At 38.6% G+C, this 21,014-nt stretch overlaps 2 protein-coding genes across 3 annotated transcripts in view; both read left to right on the plus strand.

The window, feature by feature from the left end:
• The window catches only part of LOC306760939 (scaffold protein ILK), an 18,056-nt gene extending 10,400 nt beyond the window's left edge, over positions 1 to 7,656 (plus strand). For both annotated transcript variants that reach the window (XM_079246992.1, XM_079246993.1), the window contains exons 4-13: positions 1,800 to 1,895; positions 1,989 to 2,085; positions 2,236 to 2,319; positions 2,541 to 2,626; positions 2,771 to 2,880; positions 3,108 to 3,235; positions 3,436 to 3,557; positions 3,725 to 3,824; positions 5,765 to 5,895; positions 6,039 to 7,656. In XM_079246992.1, coding sequence (XP_079103118.1) covers positions 1,800 to 1,895; positions 1,989 to 2,085; positions 2,236 to 2,319; positions 2,541 to 2,626; positions 2,771 to 2,880; positions 3,108 to 3,235; positions 3,436 to 3,557; positions 3,725 to 3,824; positions 5,765 to 5,895; positions 6,039 to 6,188 — 1,104 coding nt within the window. In that variant the 3' untranslated portion in view covers positions 6,189 to 7,656. The remainder of the gene's footprint in view (positions 1 to 1,799; positions 1,896 to 1,988; positions 2,086 to 2,235; positions 2,320 to 2,540; positions 2,627 to 2,770; positions 2,881 to 3,107; positions 3,236 to 3,435; positions 3,558 to 3,724; positions 3,825 to 5,764; positions 5,896 to 6,038) is intronic.
• A 1,217-nt stretch (positions 7,657 to 8,873) lies between these two features.
• Positions 8,874 to 19,824, plus strand: apbb1 (amyloid beta (A4) precursor protein-binding, family B, member 1 (Fe65)). The gene is made up of 14 exons (XM_079246418.1): positions 8,874 to 9,013; positions 10,685 to 11,346; positions 11,937 to 12,142; positions 12,231 to 12,290; positions 12,935 to 13,014; positions 13,112 to 13,178; positions 14,186 to 14,332; positions 14,655 to 14,782; positions 15,566 to 15,680; positions 15,779 to 15,863; positions 15,953 to 16,033; positions 16,190 to 16,305; positions 16,611 to 16,787; positions 16,987 to 19,824. The coding sequence occupies exons 2-14, from the start codon at positions 10,707 to 10,709 to the stop codon at positions 17,140 to 17,142; spliced, it is 2,058 nt and encodes a 685-aa protein (XP_079102544.1). The 5' UTR covers positions 8,874 to 9,013; positions 10,685 to 10,706; the 3' UTR covers positions 17,143 to 19,824.
• Positions 19,825 to 21,014: the final 1,190 nt, after the last annotated feature.

The following is a 21,014-nucleotide window of genomic DNA, read 5'->3' on the forward strand; positions in this document are numbered from 1 at the left end:
AAAATGTACAAAACAGCTGCTCTGAAACATATGAACAAAGTGGACAGAATGCTGTGACTGAATTTCTGACAGAAAAACACTGGGACTCAATCAGAGAACAACAAACGATCATGGTGATTTTCCCGTCTGTGCACGGCAGTGTCATCCAGATCGGCACCTCTTAGAATCAGGTATTTCTACATGAATTCTCAGGCGCACCACCTCACTTCTTCTCATCTTTCTGTTCATCTGTTGACACTTTGTAAATGCAGCCATCTTTACTTTTGCTCACATAAATCCCAAGCTGTCCTTTCATCCAAACCACATCAGCCAGAAACACATCACCTGGAAAAGTTTCTACACCGCGATGTGCCGAGCAATGAAGAACAGTCAGGCACGGCTTTAAAGTGAAAAAATAAGGGGTTTTATTATAACCCTGCAAAAAGAAAAGTCCATTTTTAACATGAATGAATAAATGAGGCCATCAGAGAGGTCAGCGTAACAAAACCATACTCAAAGAACTTGTGAAAGAACTTGTACCGGAAGTAACTTACTCAAGCAACCATGAAGCAAACTGACCTAACAAATGACACACAAGGGGAAACTTAAAAAAAACCCTAATATCCCCCTCCTGTTGTTGCAACTGGTCTGGTGGCTCCGCCCCATGGTCACCTACTGGTTCACAGAGAAGAGACTGGAGCTACTGAAACTCAAAGTGAAAAAAAAACAAGTGAATAAATCATACAACCACAACATAAACTAAAATGTGCGCCATTTCAGAATAGTTGTGATGCGAAATTAAACTAATGTCTAACAAATCTAACAAATGGTCTGTAAATGAAATCCTAGTTAAACAAAATGAATCTGTGTATGCGTGAGGCAGATTGATACCAGCTATGTGTGGCTGTAGACACAGCCATCACAGCCACCGTTCTCTGTGACAAGTTAATCCAATGTATACACTGCACCAAGATGGAAATGGAGGATGGAAATCTGCTGGTTAGATTCCTTTTTGTGCGCTAATTGAGAAGCCGCTCAGAACTCAGAAGGAAAGATAAAATACTTGTCAGAAATTGTAAATGAGGAGATTAAAAGACAGAGCACCCACAGAGTTTTAAACACACCTCGGGTACTTCTAAAATGTCTAATTATTCCCACAATTCTCTGCATTGATGATATTTATCTGCATTCTCTGTTGGGACTGCATGCCTTCACAGGCTTCCACTCTGGTTACATTTGCAGACAACTTGAAATGAAGTGGCGATAAAACAGCAAACTAGCCGTTTTCTTGGTTAGTAATTAAGGTGCAATGCAAGAGACAATACAGGCACTTGTTTGTTGATTGGTTTGTTGCCACAATGTTTTGTGCTACATGTTCGCTTGGAGGTTCTTTTGGTGGTTTTTGTCTTTTTATTAGCAACATCAAGTTTAGGTTATCCAGTGGTTTATGTGGACATTTCGGTCCAATTTTCTTTGACTAATAAGAGAAACAATGTAAATGTGTGTTTGACTTTGGTGATGCAAGTCTGTGACTGAAAAGCAAAGCTCATTTGTAATGCAGTGTTGCAAAGAGAACTTCTGACATAAGGTGAAGCTTCTCCTGTAGGTGCCTGATTTTGAGATAACTGTGGGGCTGCTATTGAGTTTAATATTAGACATGTCTCAATAGCTCTGGTATGGATCCACAGGCAAGACAGCCTTACAGGAATTTTCTTGGCAGTATTAGGCTTCACCTCTGTATACAGCCCAAACAAGATCTGACCAGCCTCGCTTTGCTTTTAATCCTTGGTTTGGCTTTTTTTTTTTTTTTCTTCTTTCAGCTGATCCAGTGCAAAGCAGACACCAACGCAGCCAATGAACACGGGAACACACCACTGCATTATGCCTGCTTCTGGGGACAAGATGAAGTGGCTGAGGTTGGTGCGCCCTCTGGTGGTAACAAAGATAAAACTCATCAGTTATCTTACAGTATTGCTCACATCGATCTTTTGGTTTGTTTCTTTTTTCAGGACCTTGTAAATAATGGAGCTCTGGTGAGCATCTGTAACAAATATGGAGAAACTCCTCTGGACAAAGCCAAACCTCACCTGCGTGAACTCTTAAGAGGTATCACAACTTCCCTTTACAACCAGTTAATTCCATCACCTTAAATGGATCAGTTGCAATGACAATAAAGCAAATCTGATCTGATCTGAATGTTTCTAGTTTTTGCTCTGGATTTATTTATTGATTGGTGTTTATTTCTCCATTACTCAGAAAAGGCTGAAAAGATGGGACAGAACTTGACTAAAATTCCCTTCAAGGACACATTCTGGAAAGGCACAACCAGAACTCGACCCCGTGAGTCCAAACACCTCAAACTAATGTACTTCCCGACCAGTTCCCATGCATTGGTTTGGTTCAACTGGTGCATGAAGGAAAACAAATTCATTACTGCTCTCCAGTTGTAATCATTGTGGTTTTAAAATAATTTCAGACTTTTATTAAATAATGTCCTTGATGTGATTAAATGATATTTTCTGCCTGAACTTCTCTTCTAAACTAATGTCTTGTATTTTCAGGCAATGGCACTTTGAACAAACACGCAGGCGTTGACTACAAACAGCTCTCTCTGCTTGCTAAAATAAATGAAAACCAGTCTGGAGAGGTGCTTTATTTTTTTTCTTGGTTTTTAAAGTTTTTTTTTTTAAATTAATTAGTTTTTTACTCCATGTTCATTCAGATCTGTAGGTGATCATTTCAGAGTGCATTTGATTTTATTTATTTAATTTTATTCCTTTTTTGTGTGTAGCTGTGGCAAGGACGCTGGCAAGGAAATGAAATTGTTGTGAAAGTGCTAAAAGTTCGCGACTGGACCACAAGAAAGAGCCGAGACTTTAACGAGGAGCATCCCAAACTCAGGTTATTAATAAATCCCCACTTCTCTGTAATCTCTATAATTTCTTCTGTCATGTTTACTTGTGCATCTCTGTGGTGTTGAAACAGACTCTTTATTTATATTATTTATGTCCAGTATATGGAATCATACACAAGACATCTGTTTATGTCAAATCCTCTGTCTTTGTCTGTTTGGTTTTTTTTTTTACTGTCACTTCCTGTCTGTCCTTCCTTCTTTGACTTCATCTCAGGATATTTTCCCACCCAAATGTCCTACCTATGTTGGGAGCATGCCAGTCTCCTCCCGCCCCTCACCCCATCATCATCACACACTGGATGCCTTATGGCTCCTTGTACAACGTGCTTCATGAAGGCACCAGTGAGTACTTCCACTCCGGTCGCAAAGTCCATGTTTGCCGCTAGTTTTGGTGATTTGCAGGAATTTGTGACTTAATTCACTGAAGTGTTTGTCGTTGTGCTGCCATTATTTATCTGTTGCAGCAGTTTCACTATCATGTTGTGTGCTTGAAGGCAGCTTAGTTTAAACCTGCTATTGCTTGTTGTTCATCTTGCTGTCAGATTTTGTGGTGGACCAGACACAGGCGGTCAAGTTTGCTCTGGACATTGCTTGTGGAATGGCCTTCTTGCACACACTTGAACCCATGATCCAACGCCATTATCTCAACAGCAAGAGCGTAATGGTAAGAGGAACTTGTGACTTTGTTACAGAGTTCCAGATCATAACCTGAGTATCTCCTATGGATGTTTTAGCACAGCAAATTCTGTTTGCTAAGAAAGAGGACAATAAATAAACAGATAAAGAACACCGAACGAATTGACATCTCAGTTGATTGTCTTGTTTCTACAGATCGATGAAGACATGACAGCGAGGATCAGCATGGCGGACGTCAAGTTCTCCTTTCAGTGTCCTGGCAGGATGTACTCGCCTGCATGGATGGCCCCTGAGGGTAGGCATCACTCAAACATCACAGATCTAAACCGACAGTCACAACCACACACGCCTGAGTGAGATGGATGGATGCAAGAAACTCGAGACTATCTCAGAGTCAAATGTAATTTAGAGCAGATTTCCCCAAGAGATACGGTGAAATTCAAGCAAGTTCCAAACGTAAGCTGATTACAGAAAATGAAAATAACCAGGGAAAGTTTGCAGCAAAAACGCTGGTCTTCAGAAAAGCTCCAGAGTTTACAGAGGAGGTTAGATGAATCATCACTGGTTACCATAGAAACAACGCCCATACATTGTATGCGGAGTAAAGTGAACAATCAAATGCAGAGCACAGCGAGCTTTTCTATTCCTATAATAGAAGTTTACTGTGTGTTTATGAATAAATCTAATGTTGAGACAGTTCTTTGTAAGTCTTCTGTGATATAATCAGTGAAAAGATTAAGTATGTGAGCAATATACGTGGCATGTTTTAATACTGTTAAAAGTGAATTTAAAAACTGCCTTTCTGTTTGGGTAAACATGCCCAAACATCACTTGTTTTATCTCAGTGTGTTTTCTGTTCAAAACAAAATCCCAAACTACACTGATGTTATGCCTCTTTTCCATTAGTATCAGCTTGTCTCAACTTAACTCGTCACAGCTTGGTCCTGTTTCGTTTCCATTACAAATCAGTACCAGGTCTAAAATGGGCGGGGTTTGTGTTTGAATTGCAGTGTTATGAAGAAAAAAAAAACAACAAAACAAAAAAACACAGGACCTAGAGGCAATCTGCTACTTGGTCTGTGGCTCGCCGGTCGCTGAATTGTGTCCGTTTGTTGGAACCACTTCCAGTCTCGTCTATTTGATCCACTCCGACCATTATAGTCACTTTTGAGCTTTTTCAGCTTCTCTCGACTCTGCTGAAAACTCCTTTGGTGCCCGTAGCCATTGAGTCGCAAAGCTCTTGATGGTTTTTTTTTCTTTTATTATTTCGTGTCGCTCCATGTAGTTCCCCCTGTATCCTTTCCTCAGCAACCAAGCAAAGAAATGTCTCCACCTCAGCGTTTGACCACAGAACAGACTTTTGTTGCGCCATTGCTTGTCACGTAATGTAAACAACTCGCAAGTTGGAGTCGCTCTTCCAGTGATGTCACTCTCTGACCCTGACCTCTAATTGGCCGCGCCGCTAAGCAATAGTGGCATGCAGTCTGGCGACGTCACACACAACCCAACTCAGCTCGCGTAGAACCTAGGCTGAGGAGTTACAGAAAAAGTGTCGCTGAATGGGTAGAAAAGTCTCGTGGAAAACCCTACAAACCGAGTCGAGGCGAGTTTAGTTGAGACAAGCTGGTACTAATGGAAAGGGCCAATAGTGTATACTTCATTTACATCACAATTCATGGATACATATTGACTTTGACAGTTGTTTTGCCACTTCATTATGAATTGCAGAAAAGAGGAAGAGATTTCATTTTGACAGTGAAAGCAAGACTTAACATTAGCATTCTGTTCACGCATGTACCTACAGACACAGGAGATAAAAAACAGCACTATGTTTATTTCATAGCGTCGTAGAAAAGTGTTATCTAAGTAAACATATTTAAGCTGTGGAAATGTTTCATTCTGCCAGCCTGCCATGCTATGATTTACAAAAGGAATGGATCCAAGTTTCCAATTTTCCTGTATCCTCCATCTGTAACCTCATATCTGTGTTTGTGATGAGAATCAGCTTATCAGATTTCTTCACTTTGTCTCCATGCTTGAGATGCAGTTTCCATAGTAACATACACTATAGCTGCTTTGTCACAAGACTTTGCTGTAGGTGCCACAGATTGATCGTCCATGAAACACTTTGTAGAGCTGTTCATGAATAACAAGTCCAGCAGAAAATGGAGCAACACAATGCATGCTGCTTGGTGCACTGTGTGAACTCCGTTTGCTTCTCTTTGTGCCTCCCAGCACTGCAGAAGAAGCCGGAAGAGATTAACCGTCGCTCTGCCGACATGTGGAGCTTTGCTATCCTGCTGTGGGAGTTGGTGACGAGAGAAGTGCCGTTTGCCGACCTGTCCAACATGGAGATAGGCATGAAGGTCAGCGAGACTCATGCTTAATAGATTTCATTTACATTTGCATTGTAGATAAATGCAAATAATCCAATTAAATATCAATATTGTTGAGGCAAAAGCTCATAATATATTATTTAAATTTATTCAGTATCTGTCTTGTGTTTTAGATTGCCTTGGAGGGTCTGAGGCCAACCATACCCCCAGGTATCTCTCCACACATTTGCAAGCTCATGAAGATATGCATGAACGAAGACGCAGCTAAGAGGCCTAAATTTGACATGATTGTGCCAATTCTGGAAAAAATGCAGGACAAGTGAAAGACGGCTATTAACCTCCTTATTTTTTAAAAGCTGATTGAATACCCGGTTGTCTTACTTCAGATGTGACTCTCATGTGGTGGTGTGGTGCTTACCAGAATTGCCTTAAACACATCTTCTTCTGCTGCATTCAACACCGCTGTAGCTTCTGCTTCTCAGATCAAGTCAGAGGCAGTCCCTTTTCCCCCCATTCTATTGTTTTATAAAGTTTATATTACCCTGTCTTTGCCACTGAAATGCTGAGCTTAGTATTGACTGGTTGATTTTCTGTACATGTTTATCATGTGGACTGAGTACATTGTTTTGCTTTGTTTCTAAAGACTGAATAACCTGTGGAGGTCACAGCATGACTGTCTGCTGGTTCAAACCAGTGGATTTAAGGCCTTACCCAAAGTGGAACCCCTTTAAAAAAAAAAAAAAACAAAAAAAAAAACACAAAAGAAAGTCACCCATCAAGGTTAAAGCTGCCTTATAATGGTGGCTTATAATTTATTAAATAACAGATTAACCCAAAGCTTGTTTGTGAGAAATGGTTCATGTTGGTTGTTTTAGCAGCAACAAACTGTATGCAAAAGACAAGCATGTCAAGAGTTAGTATTTTTTTAAAAAGTAAGCGGATTAATAAGGCTTTTATTTGAAATGGTTGGTGCTCTTGAATGTACTGATTTCAGCAGTGTTTTGCCGTTCAGCTTGGCTGTGTAGTGACGATGATGATGATGATGATGATGATGATGAGCTTGGTCAGTCTCAAGCGTTGCTTTCTGACAGCATCCTAAAGAACCTGCAAATGAAAACTGGCCTTATAAGCATCTATTGTGCTGCAAAAGTGCGTTGATATAGCAATTTTGGGAATATGTTTAAAATGCATTATAAGATTGTTAAAACGCTTTTGATAATTCTATTGAAGTAATTATTTCATCACTCATGTTTTCATTTAATCTGTACACTTTTCTTTCTTTTTTCCTGCTACTTTCTTTGAATTCTGTTACCTGTACTTTTAAACATAGCATAGCTGCCATCTGATGTGATGGGAAGTGTCTGCAACTAAATCATATAAGTGTTATTTTCATGTCAAATAGAGTAAATCTACTTTGCAGCTTGTAATCCCTTCTTAATTTTCAGTGTCAAGAATCACTGCGATGCATTTCTTTCAGCAGGAACAGCTAAAGTTTGTTTTCATTGGAGGAGATATTTTCTTGTGTTTATTGTTCATAAACTGCTGCCATCACTTGGACATCACAAGTGGACTTTATTTCTTGCCAGCAGTTACATTGTTTGTTTTTTTTCCAGTATTTTTTTATATTGTATTTTATTTGATTCCCTTTTACATTTGACAATTAATCGAATGGGGCATTTCCTTTATCTGCATCATTTCTGTACTTTCACATGCTTCCTTGTTTGTGCTGAATCACATGGTTGAAGCCAAATTTAAGAATGACATATAAATGTATGTATTTATATATGTGTATATTAAAAATGAAATGTATGAACAACGTGGATGAGTCATTTTGTTGGGAGAATTGTGCATGATGGGGTAAAATGTGTAACTTTACAAGTGATAAAATCTCAAGAAAGATCCAATTATTACATGAGGCCAGGAACGACCAACTTGAGAGCTGCGGTTCAGCACGTATTGGGAGGTTCCCTGCTGCAACACACCAGACAAGTAACGCACATCAGACCTAATTAGAAGACTTGTGCAGAGTTTGATGTTCATCTCTGCACAAGTCTGCCAATAGCCCATTGATGAAAAGAAAATGCAGCACAGAAACTAGTAACCCATGCAGGACTGTGGCTTTCAAGGACCTTTAAGCCATTGTCACAGAAACACCTACTTTCTCTTTGAGGTCTAGGTTTGAGTGTTAAGATTGTAAGCAGCACTCCTTAAAAGACCTGAAATTGATTATCAGTGAATCCTTGCATCTGACTATATTACAAATAAGACTATATTACAAAGAAATGAGAAGCAAATTTAACCCTGTATGTGATGGGCAAAGAACAACTCCAGCCCTACATTTGAATAATTTTTCTCAAGAGGACAGCGTTTGTTTTCTCGAGATAACAACATAATTTACCCTATTATCACGAGATATCAGTTTTAAAAACAAACAAAACGCACACATTAAAGAAATAATTACAGCAAGGTTGCTCTCGGCTTCCGTAGATTTATTAACTATTTATAATTGGTCCTTTTAAGGCGATGGCGAGCATCTGATCTCTCAATGCTGCATTGTACTTAACTTTACCTCAATACTGTGAAATAAAAGACTTTTCCTTATACCCAAGGCTGGATTATCCAATGGGCATTATGGGTTCAGGCCCAGGGGCCCATGTAGGACATATATATTAGATATTAGAGATATGTTTCACAGAGTACCATTCACAATTTTCACAATGTTGTCATGGGGAAGGGGGCCCCTGGAACACTGGGCCCAGGGGTCTGCACACTTTTAATCCGGCCCTGCTTGTACTACATATTTGTCACTTAACATAGATCATCTCTTAACGTGAACATATAGTCGGTGATGTTTTCGTGGTCATTTTAGTCTTTACAGATCGAAACTGTTCAGCGCCGGATCAGTATGTCCAAAAACAGTGAAAAAGTCGGTGATGATTTATGAGGCTCCCCTGCAGGTCTGGTCCTGAGAGGCAGCAGTGGGCTCTGGTTGTGACGTTAAACCGTGACGCAGGTTCGTCCTCCATCACTGGCCGAGTCTTCTGACTGAAAACACCCAGAAACCCAGCGAGTCCTCACGACTAATGGAAATATGTAGTTAGCTCGTACAGTTCAATATACTTCGACAGCAGGAGGTTTGGTGGAGTTGGTAAGTGATAATCTTCACATTGACTCGATCATTTTAAATCTGCTGTTTGGATACGCTAACTCGCTAGCTAGCTTAGCTGGCATTAGCCTAGCAGAGAAGACGCTTATGATGGCGGATGATACCCGCTATTTCCAGCTGCAGGATGGCATCTGATTGCTACCAATGTAGTAAAGAACATAGCCTAGGTTTTACCAAATGTTTAGATGGATTAGTCTAAAACTGTGCATAAAGCATTCGATTAACTATATATAGATTCGTTTATCTGAAACGAAAAAGGTCGTGTTGGCAAATGGAAGGTGAAGCTGTTGAAGTACGTTTCTTATTCGTTCAACGATTCCAACAGTATAAGAAAATACAGACATAGCCAAATGGAACATATCAACAAGAAGCATACTTTACGAATGAATATGGAGAATTTATTACTTGAGTAATTTGAATCTAGAAAGCAAATGGGACAAATTTAACACTTGCAGAGTTTTTTTTTTCTTTGTTGTTTTTTTTTTTTAAAACCAGTAGCTTTATTACATAATATACTGCACCATGATTGCACTCGATCGATACAGATCTCACTAAACATTGAACGACAGTAGGTTCGCATGAAGAAAATCAAAATGAGTGTTTTTCTCTCAGTTTAGAAAGTCGTTTGGTAGATATAATTGTTTAGACAATCACACATTTGAATATATAGAGTTTAGTCGAGAAGGGGTAAAATAAAGTGACAAAATGACAATAAATGTGAATAGTATTCACTGTGCTACGCCTTCCATCTCTTTAGCTCCTCATGATCGGTTTACTTTGCAGCATGAAGCATTGTTAATGTTGTCAGTGGTCAGCCACTGCAAGCAGGATTTTATTCACATATAGGAGCAGCCAGCTCAGTATTTGGTACAATATGTGGCTTTTGCTTTTGTCAATTAGTGGGGTAACTGTGTGTTTGTAACTTAGCATTGTGCTACATAAGGACTTTGACTTTGGAAGATTTTTCTTTACTTATTTTTTTGTCAATTTTTTTTTTATTTTTTGTGATGAAGGGGGGGGAAAAAAAGTTAAACTAGCTCATCCAGCAGTCCAGATTGTATCCTCCACCTTGCAGACACATGATTGGAAAAAAGTATTTTAATGTCATATGGGAGTGATCAGTAGCTGACATGCTAGGACAAGCATTACTCCATAGATATTTTTACCCCCAGGGGGGAAATTCAGGGTGTTCCAAAACTTCCTTTTAAAAAAAAAAAATAAAAAAAATAAATAAAAAATAAAAAATAAATAGACAAATAGATTAAATTAAAGATTAATATTAAACAGTTAATGTTACATTTAAGTTGCGATTTTATTATTTACAAGCACTTTTTGACTCCTGTTGCATCAAAATACGTGATTGTCAACATTTCAGATCACCTTTTTATTTTTCCTGAGATGATGTAAATAACTTGATGCTGAACCCCTGCCATTGAAAAAAGTGTTTCTCTTATATAATATTTAGATACCATTTAAGATTAATATGGTTTTGAGATGGAAATGCATTTACAAAGATTAGGCTACCTGTATTCATGGCTTATAATTATGTACACTGTGCACTTTTTTGTTCGTTATGAGAAACTCTAATTTAAAGACTATTTGACAGCATGTTGTTTATAAGAATGCATTTCTATCTCTCTCTCTGTCTCTCAGAATAGTTGCATGGGAAGTTACCATGGGTGGTCATGATGATGAAGATATGACATATGTTGTGAATAAACACAAACAAGATGAGGAGCTACAAAACAAGCTGAATGATGGCAGCCACTGGTGCGACCAGGAGTCCACAGGCAACAATGCCAAATGGGTCAAAGAAGGTCAGAACCAGCTGCGGAAAGTAGCCGAAAATCAACAGGATCAGGACCATAACTGCAATATCAACCAGAATGGAAACAAGGAAGACTTTCCTTGCCAAAACATCACTCAGGAAGAACAGCAGGGAAACGAGGAGCAGACCAAGTCTCCCAAAATAGCAATGACCCCTGGCCTCAGTCAAGAGGAGTCCAAGAACATCTTTAATGAGCCACTTCTCATTGACACTCTGGAGTCAACAGAGGAGAAAGATAAAGAGAGGGAAGAGGATGACAAAGAGAAGGAAAGTAAATCGGATGAAGATGAGGAGACATCAAGTGACACCAGAGGAGAAAAAATGGCCGAACAGAGTAATGTAGAGTCTCAAAGAGAAGGTGCTGTTGTAGGGAGAAATCCTTGTCTCCTCTTCTCCAACATGAATGGGACACCAAGCGATGAAGAGTCCAGCTGGCCGGTGCTGTGTCAGGACAACACAGCTGATAGCTCTCCCAATGGTAACAGAGGTAAACAGAAGCGCGTGAATTTCAATTTTTAACCACATAGTCTTTGTTTTAATATGTGTAAACTGGATCCTGTAGCTTAAAGGCACAATCATGTACTAAGGAGAGAGAGAGAGAGAACAAACATACAGAATATCTTCTTTCTCAGTATTTGTTGACAGTAGAGTTACAGTGTCAGAGTAGAAAATAAGACAATTCATACAAAATGCAATAAATTGAGTTGAATTGCACAAATTTAATCTCACAGTGGGGTGTATGAAAACGCATCTCATTTTACAATGAAAGAAGTAATGACATCAATTATAAGTAGCTAAAAATAAAACACAGAACAGACACAGCTAAAGATATATGTGGTCATCAGTGATTTAATATAAAAAACAGCTAAGGAAGGGTGGAGTATCTGCAGGCCATGGTGAATTCTCAGTATCTTCACATTTGATTGACAGGCCCTTTCCATTATCACTTTGATTAAACTAATATTTCATGTCAGTAAATTTCTTTTTTTACAGAATGTTATTTTGTTCTGTTACATGATCAGGGTAGCCCTTTCATTCCCCTTCATGTTGTCCCTCCTTATGTTCTCTCCCTTTTAGAGTCTTTCTGGGACTCCAGTGCTTTTGAGACGGACACAGACCTGCCTTCAGGATGGATGAGGGTGCGAGATACATCAGGCACATACTACTGGCATATTCCCACAGGCACCACCCAGTGGGAGCCTCCTTCACCCCTGGGTAAAGTTGGAGACTCCATAATGTCCTCCACTATGTCCTTGGAGACTACCCCCTGTGAGGAACCTGAGGTGAGGTCCAACAGGTGTTTTTATTGGAAAGAGACACTACAATGTGATGTTACAGCTAAAACCAGATTCTGCTACTTTTTGTTTTTAGGAATCCTGGACTCAACTTTCCAGCACAGATGAGGGTGCTGGTGAGGGAGAACTGTGGAAGGTAAATCAAAAGATTTTAGATTTGAAAAACATTTTGCAGTCCATAAAATATGTTTTAACATCCCTGCTAGGGCAGCATACTATCACATAAAAGGCAAAATACGTATGATCAATTCTTGTGTGGTGTATCAGGACATGAAATATTTATCTGGCCATATAAATAAGTTCAGACAAGTCTGTCAACTTCTTTTGTAATGTATAAAATTAGAATGAGGAAGTCGTGTGTTGCACATCCAGAGATATGCTGCACGGAAATGGTGAAACCAACATTTGGACCAGTCTGTAGTTTACAAGAAAGCTCCTGTAGTCAGATAAGGCAAGTTTGAAATAAAAGCATCAAGTAGTATGTGTTTGCTGGTCTTTGTTTTGGGTTATTTTAGGTAAACTGCACCAGGATTTATATGGAAGCAAACATGGCCTTTGAAAAAGAAAAAAAAAAGCACGGTCTTCAGCTCCTTCTCTGCTACTCAACAGGGTTACATGACATTGTTAAGTCACTAATCGTACCATAGATTTGTTTAAACCTAAGCCTTTCAAACCTGAACACATCCTAAAATGTTACTTTTGGTGTGTTTAGTTCACATCGTATGAATAGCCTCAGACAGGGGCCGCATCGCCATGATTAACTCTGATGTTTGTGTTCAGGAGGAAGGAGAAGTCGCATCTGATCAAAGTCTGAAGGAGTTTGAAGGAGCAACTCTACGCTATGCATCTATCAACCTGAAGTACGTAACGTTTACGTTTTCTTATAAGCCAATATTTATTCACCTCTTCTTCTTATTTTCCCATGTCACTTTTTATCTTCCTGTTTTGACTCTGTAGTTACAATTGCTCCCAGTCTGAGGAAGAAGAGAAGCTTGCTCCACTGTGCACAGATTTAGAAACTAAGGTAAATCATGTCTGATGTTTGATTTTCATTATATTTGTGCAAATATTTGATACCCTATTCTACAAACTCTCATTTTTATTGGTCAAACAGCAGCTGGATGTGTCAGCTCTGTGTTTGCATTATCATACTGGGAATTTTTTTCACATCAGTCTTAATTAACGTTCCAACATCTAGATCACATTTACAACATGACATTAACAAATACACCAAAGCATTCATACATCTTGGTTTGGCATGTTATTTAGTTTTTTTTAAAGGTTTTACAGATTGTGCAAATACATTGATGTCTCAACGTGACTCCACAGTTTTCCAAACTGGTACCAGCCTCAGTGCTTTAGACTTTTAGCTTACAGTGTCCAGGTGGAGTAATAACACAACGTAAAATACTCATGCTAAGCCTTTTATACTGCGTTCTGGCCTCATTCGTGGTCATGCTGCACTTCTTTCTTTCTGCGCACACACCAGCAAAGATAGAGATAAAGGAGAAATCAAGAGTTTAGTCTCTGGATTGCTGACATGTGTCTGAAAAAAAAAAAAAAGCCAAGTAGAACAAAAATATTAAAGTAAATAATGCTTAAATTACACAATACCTTTGAAACCGATGAACCTATTAATTTTAAAAAGCCAATGCCTGAAAGAGGCTTCAAGATCTTAGATTAAACGTGACAAATAGTGTAATTGCAGGTCTGAATTGTTCAGATGAAGATGCAAATTTTTCCCACAATGTGTAGCTTCCTATTACTTTCTAATGTGGCTTTGAAAAAAGCTGTGATGGCTGTGGATGTATTATTTTTCTGCAGCTTGGTTGAACATGCATTTAAGTGTTTTATACTTAATTTTTTGTGGCTGGATAAACAACAAAGAAAGGTCTATTTTTTCGTTTCTTTTTAATTTTCCCAAGCAAAGTGTTGTCAACACAGCAAAAATGAAGAAAAGCAGCTGCTATGTTAAACTTGCATCTAAAAGAGCTTCACTTTTCTTAATATGCTGTACATTTGTACTTTCAGTGTTTTGCGGTGCGTTCCCTTGGTTGGGTAGAGATGTCTGAGGAGGAGATGGCACCTGGCAAGAGTAGCGTTGCTGTCAACAACTGCATCAGACAGCTGTCATATCACAAGCACAACCTTCATGACACTGCTGGTATCTGGGGAGAGGTGAGGGGATTTTATTGACTTCTGCGACCCTTTTTTGACAGTCGGTGTATTAAGCTGTTAAACGTTGATGTGTTGGAATATCCAGTCCAGCTTTGTGGTTGTTAATATCATTCATCTGAAAGTGCTAAAGGTTTCCTCAGTCAGTGTAAAAAGGTTTCAGTTCTTGTTAACAAGAAGAGTCTCTGATTAAATTATAATTGGAGTTTAAAATTAAGTTATATGAATATTGAATTTCCACATAAATATCAGCAAAATTAACCCCATTTTATAAAATGCTTTAAGATAACCTTGTATATACTAATTTTGAATGTATGTGTGACAGGGCAAAGACATGCTGATGGTCCTGGAGGATGACACGATGAAGCTGATTGACCCGCTGGGTCAGACTCTGCTCCACGCTCAGCCAATTGGCAGCATCCGTGTTTGGGGTGTTGGCAGAGACAACGGCAGGTCAGTATCTCCAATGTCAGGTCAAACAAAGGTGCCAGAACTACATCAAAGTCATTTATCCATGTTCCTAAAGTAGCTTTAAAGAAAGCATGACTCAGGGACTGCTTATTTATGTATTGGCTTCATATTTAATTAATTCAGAGTATAATGAGAATTAAACTTTGAAATGTTTACATTGAAAATCTCGATTTGTGATCATCTTTAATTTATTTGGGACAGTTAAATCTGTATGAGATGCTCAGTATTATCATTCTTACTTTTGTATTTTTGTTGGCTTTCCAGGTGACTAGGGATGGAAATTAGCTTTGCTATAATCTTGCATCTTTACATTTGATGTTTATTGATATGCACTGTCACTAAAATAAACGGAAACTTGCAACATTTTTTGTAATGAGTTCAACTAAATTATAAATGTAATGGTTGATATATTTATAATACCTTGCCGTTGAGTTGTAAGTGTGAAATTACTGGTTGATTTTCTTTTAAATGCGTGAAAGTATCTGCAGCAAGTGTTGTTTGATGTGCTGCTGCTGCCCTCTGCTGGATTACTAATAGCACTGCAGACACGTATTGCCCTAACTGTGGTGTTCTTTCTTTCATGCTGCGTTTTCCATCATATACAGGGAAAGGTAAAATTGTACTTTTTGCTGTTTGCCACTGTGCTTGCGAGTGTATCTGCGTGTGTTATATGCACATAAACATATTTGATTAAAATCACACATTTAAGCTGCGTGGACAATTTCGATATATGGCTAACCTTTTCCATTTGATTTTCATCTGCAGGGACTTTGCCTATGTGGCTCGAGACAACCTGACCCAGGTTCTGAAGTGTCATGTTTTCCGCTGCGACTCTCCTGCCAAGAATATCGCCACTAGCTTACATGAGATGTGCTCAAAGGTCAGTCTTCATTGAAATTAATTTAGTCTCCTAATGAATTCCTAATGTGAGACTCTTCCTGGAAACTCATGTCCCGCCTTCACATGATTTTATTTTAGATAATGATGGAAAGAAAGGCAACCAAACCCGGGTTGAGCAGACTCAACTCTGACCCCAGTAAACCTTTGGTAATCCCAGTTGAAGGTAAGAAGTGTATCTTTTAGACATTTTAAATATCTTTTATATAGAGAGTCTGAAACCAGATGATGTAATGTGTCCTACTTTCTTTACAGAGTTTCCTGCTCCAAAAAACGAACTCTTCCAGCGCTTCCATGTTTATTACCTTGGTTGTGAGTCTGTATCTAGACCAGTTGGTAAGAAAAATGAAGATTCTTCAGTCATCTATATGATTGTAGTATTTTTTAATAATAATAACTTTGCAGTTTATGCATTGAATCATATTGTGTGTGTGTGTGTGTGTGTGTGTGTGTGTGTGTGTGTGTGTGTGTGTGTGTGTGTGTGTGTGTCAGGAATGGACGTAATCAATGAAGCATTAGAAGCTGCAATGAATGGCAAAGACAAAAACGACTGGACTCGTGTGTCTGTAAATGTTGCACCAGCAACTCTCACCATTCTTTCAAGACAGGTAACAGAAAACAAACTCAACACAACCTGATGGCATTATTTATGTTTTACAATATATTTGACCCTGTCTTTTTAAGGATAGCATTTACATATTCAAGTGTAGCATTTTTCATGTCCTCATTTTTAGTTCAAAATCTAGTTAATGATTTCATTTTTGTGATATTTTGCTCAGTTTTTACTTCTTTTAATACATATGTTGCATGAAAACAGGGATTCCTTCCTGAATTTATGCATTATAGTCATGTGTCATACAGCTCAGTTATATTGTTTTTTTTTTTTTTTTATGCTTCACATGTCTACGTCCAGGAGGAGGAAGTGCTGTCAGAATGCAGGGTGCGTTTCCTGTCTTTCATGGGTGTGGGGAAGGATGTCCACACCTTTGCTTTCATCATGGCAGAGGGTCCTCATGAGTTCGCCTGCCACATGTTCTGGTGTGAGCCCAATGCGGCCAGTCTGAGTGAGGCTGTGCAGGCTGCCTGCATGGTGAGTCAGAAACGCAGATGCATGTGTTGGACTAACGGAGAAGTAATCCTACTTTACCGTTTTTATCATTCTGTTCAAATTTCAGTGCATCCCAAGAGTCAAAAGCTAATTTTACACCATAAATTACAGTTTCCTCTCAGTAGTTGGTGTTTGGTTTACAGTCTGTTACATTATTTATGTGGCGTGTTCGTTTTTCCAGCTTCGCTACCAGAAATGTTTGGATGCACGTCCACCCAGTCTGGCCTCCTGCCTGCCCACTCCTCCTGCTGACTCTGTGGCTCGACGGGTCAAGAAGGGGGTGCAGAGTCTGCTGGGCAGCTTTAAGAGCTACAGGTCAGGTTCTCAGTCCCCTTGAGATGGAGCGAGGATGATCCACAGTCCATTAAACACCAGGTCCATCACAGCAGCCCCTTCTCACTCTCACTTGTGCTCTCATTATCCTGCCACAGTTTCGCCTTACCACTGTTTCTCTTGTCTAGTTACTAGTCTGATGTTTGGAGTAGTGTGTGGGGGAAGTATGTGTCAGAAAAGATGAAAGTTATTTCATCTTTAGTTTTTTTTTTTTCTTTTGTGTTGTACAAGAATTTCAAACTAATCTCTGAAGAGAAGAACCGCTCCATCAAATGTTTTCTCGCCCGGATTCTGCGAGTCTGTTATTTTTGTGTTTTTAACAGAAACAAAGCGATGAATGTTGGACATGGATGTAAAACGTTTTACATGCCGACACAAGAGTTTGTTTAAAAGAGAGGTTGATGGGTTCCCTCACAGAAACGCTCTCATCAGCTTGTCCTCCTCAGTGCAATTATCATCTTTAACACTCCTTTTCTAATGTCTGCTTTAGGGACGCATTTAATCCAGTCATAAATTAGTGTAAAAGTTCATTCACATAATTTATTTTTTCTTTCAAGCACATCGCACCTCTCTCTCTCCCCCACCTTAGGCTGTAATACAAGCACTGTAGGCGTGTGCAATGTAGTTCTGTTCCCTTACCATCCCAAACAATGTAATTTAGTCTTCCAAAGAATTGTATGGTCATCTATCACATTTCAAGCAAACACTGCTTCGAGTGTAGTGTGTCCTCATTCATTCTGCATGAACTATTGCAAGTTCAGTGCTAGTGTGCAATAACCAGACTTTTCAGTATGATGTGGTGATGAGATGACTACCATGTGATTATTTGTTCACTTTACAGAGTGAGTCTGAATAGATTGGATGTGAGGCTAATGGAACAACAGAGCCATGTTCAAATAAAATAATAATAATAAAAAAAAAAAAATGATCATGACAAATAGTAATAAAATACTCTGGGTTTTCTACCATCCATTTACCACCACCAACTCCTGAACAGTACTGTAGAAACTCACCACAAGCTGCATGTTTTGATAGCTTAGAGTTATTGCTGCCTGCAGCAGTTTAGTGCTTAAGAGCCATCAATGTATCCTGTAAACTCTTTGTGTTTCTGTATGGGAGGAGGAGGCTGGAGCTGGTGTGTTGTTTTTGTGTTACCTAGGCATGTCACTCTAGTTGGTGTCGGTGTTTATCATAAGCTAGCAGTAGAAAGTTAGACTTCCTGTCGTCTCTTTCAGACTCAAAAGTTGAGAGTGGGTCAGTGTCTGTATTTACAGTTTGTGTAAATGAGAAACCTAGAGGTGATTTTTTTTCCAGTGGTTTATATTTTATTTCTTTTTCCCTTGTTCACATTTTGACTTGTGTGGGCCCTGGCCTCTCCAGTAAATGTATTTTTTATTGTTTCCAAGCACTACAATGTACACAAACCAGACGATTTTCACTTTAACTCGTTAGATTTAGTTTTTATAAAGAATACACTAATAGCCAAGTTGTATTTTATCTTTGTGTCCGTTGTCAGTGATCAATACTGTATGTAGCACAGTAGTAATGGTCATCTCAAATATTAAAGATGCAGTTTGTAAAATGTTGTGGATCACACAGAAATAAGAATATAAATCCTTCAGACCGGAAATCATAGATTTTTTTTCCTTGATGAACAACTTGGAGCATAACGGTTCATATTTCTGGCCTGAGATAGACATAAAACCATAATGATCACGTTTATTAGCTTTCAGCATTAAATCAGTTGTTTTTAATGAGTTTAAAATAAAAAGATAAAGTAATTCATTAACTAATTCCTGTTTACAAAAAAACCCTCTAAAATCAGAGTAGGAGTGCCAAAAGATGTTTCAGACCTTTAAAACATGCAGCTAAAAATATATATATATATATATATATATATATATATATATAATATAATATGTATAATGTCTGAACATTAAAACACAAACATTGAGAGACGTTTGGGACAGTGTGTGACATGGTTGTATGTTAGGAAGCGACCCTCAGTGAAGACTAGGGTTCTGACGATAGGCTTCTGTCCCAGTGTTCAGATTTTTTTGAGTGCCAATTCGATTTAAATTGCAATTCTCACAATTTTTGGATATTGCTGATTTGTGTAGATTAAAAACAAAAAAAAAATGTTTAAAACTTTTTTTGCTCGTCATTTTTCTTGATTTCAATTAGGAAAAAACAACACAGTAACCAGACCATCATTCTGCTGCTAGAATGCCCAAGAAGACAAGTAAAAAGATCAATAAAAACAATAAAAATGACAAATTTTTATTGTGGATTAATTTTATCTGGGAAAAAAAAATCAATTATTTTTAAAAAAGAAATAAACTAATTTAAAATTGTGAAGCATAAAATCCTGATTTTTGATTTTTTTCTATCCGATTTTCTCACCCCACCCAAAAGTTGTGACTCCAAAACTCTTACCAACTGCTTCTGTAGGTGTAGGATAGAAACACTAAATAAAATGAAACTGCATCGACTCATATTACTGCCTTGTCACTTTTGTGTCACTTGGAGTTATTGTGCTTTTTCTCCCACAACAACTGCTGTGTTCATTCAGTGGCAACACTACCAGGCGAGTTGGAGAACATTAGCAGATTAATTTATTTCTGTTCATGTAAATTAGGTGTATAAAATGTATGTATATAAAAGTCACTGCACAATAAATGTGAACATATCATGAGTCTTCATCTTGTGGTCTTTTGATATTAGTTAATATGGTCGCGTGGCTCTGCAGAGATTGCTTTCCAAAGGGCAGGTGTGGACCTTGTAGCCCGAAAACGTCTTCTTTGGTTTCTGTTGGATTTTTTTTTTCCATTTCCTATCAGTGGTTTTATCTCTCATACCTGCATTTTTCATTATAATGTAAAAAAGCGCCATACAAGCTGTCTGGCCCTTTTGAATATATGCAAAAAAAAAAAAAAAAAACACCTCCCCCCCTCCCTGAGTCACCTGCTCAAATCATATCTGCACTGCCGCCCCCACCTGGTGAGATCAAAAAGGCAGGGTGGGGCTGCTTATTGTTTCCTGAAGAGATGGATTCAGAGATGAAACGTGCACATCAAGTGGCAGCCACAGCAGAAGTAGACTAGTAATAACAGGCTCCGCCGCCGCCACATGGATCTGCGCAGCCCTGCCAGCAGGACGCTGGCGCAGTGGGACAGATTGCAGACCAGGACGCCGGCGATGGGTGACCAAGTGGCTCCTGTTTGGACAAATTAAATGGATCAAAATCAATGGTTTTCTCAGTTGTTTTTTTTGGAACTTAAATCCTGATTAATGTAAAAGATTTAAGATAATTCTCAGGTTGCTCCACAGGACATAGCATGTGGAGAATTTTACCTCTAGATGGATTAAAATCCAATTCACACCCAGTTGCCGCTTTAAGAAGGTTCGGAGCTAAACTGATCAAATTAAACATTTTATTTATGTTTGCAGACATTGAAGTTATTTTCATCGTCCAAGGTCTGACAATAATGCTCAGCTGTGTGTCCTTTGCTTCTGTTCCATCCACACATCATCAGTACATTTTAGATGCCTTAAAACAAGCTGATATCCATCATGCCCTATGGGTTTGTTTTACTCACATTATGTTGGCGCAGCTTCCTGCTCATCCAGGTCATGATAATCATGAATCCAGATGCTTTTTATTTACGCTTTTTGGTCTGCCTGTTCTTTGACTTCTTAATGTTTATTCCAACCAAGTTGTGTTTCATTTTAAGCAAATGAAACATTTACAGTAATCCTAAAGTAAAAATGTTTGTTTTTTTTTTTTCAGAAGCGCCACCTTATGGTTGATTATTTTTGATACTAATGTCTTTTGGACAGATCTTTGACTACTTTCCCTTCTACTTGATAGTATAC

Source organism: Telmatherina bonti (genome assembly GCF_933228915.1).
Source record: "Telmatherina bonti genome assembly, chromosome: 9".
In the NCBI taxonomy this organism is placed as follows: Eukaryota; Metazoa; Chordata; class Actinopteri; order Atheriniformes; family Telmatherinidae; genus Telmatherina; species Telmatherina bonti.

Coding starts and splice junctions, on each gene's coding strand:
- apbb1 (XM_079246418.1), top strand. CDS start 10,707: ATGGGTGGTCATGATGATGAAGATATGACATATGTTGTGAATAAACAC. Junction 12,291..12,934: donor GTGAGGGAGAACTGTGGAAG/GTAAATCAAAAG, acceptor GTTTGTGTTCAG/GAGGAAGGAGAAGTCGCATC. Junction 14,333..14,654: donor CTGCTGGTATCTGGGGAGAG/GTGAGGGGATTT, acceptor TATGTGTGACAG/GGCAAAGACATGCTGATGGT.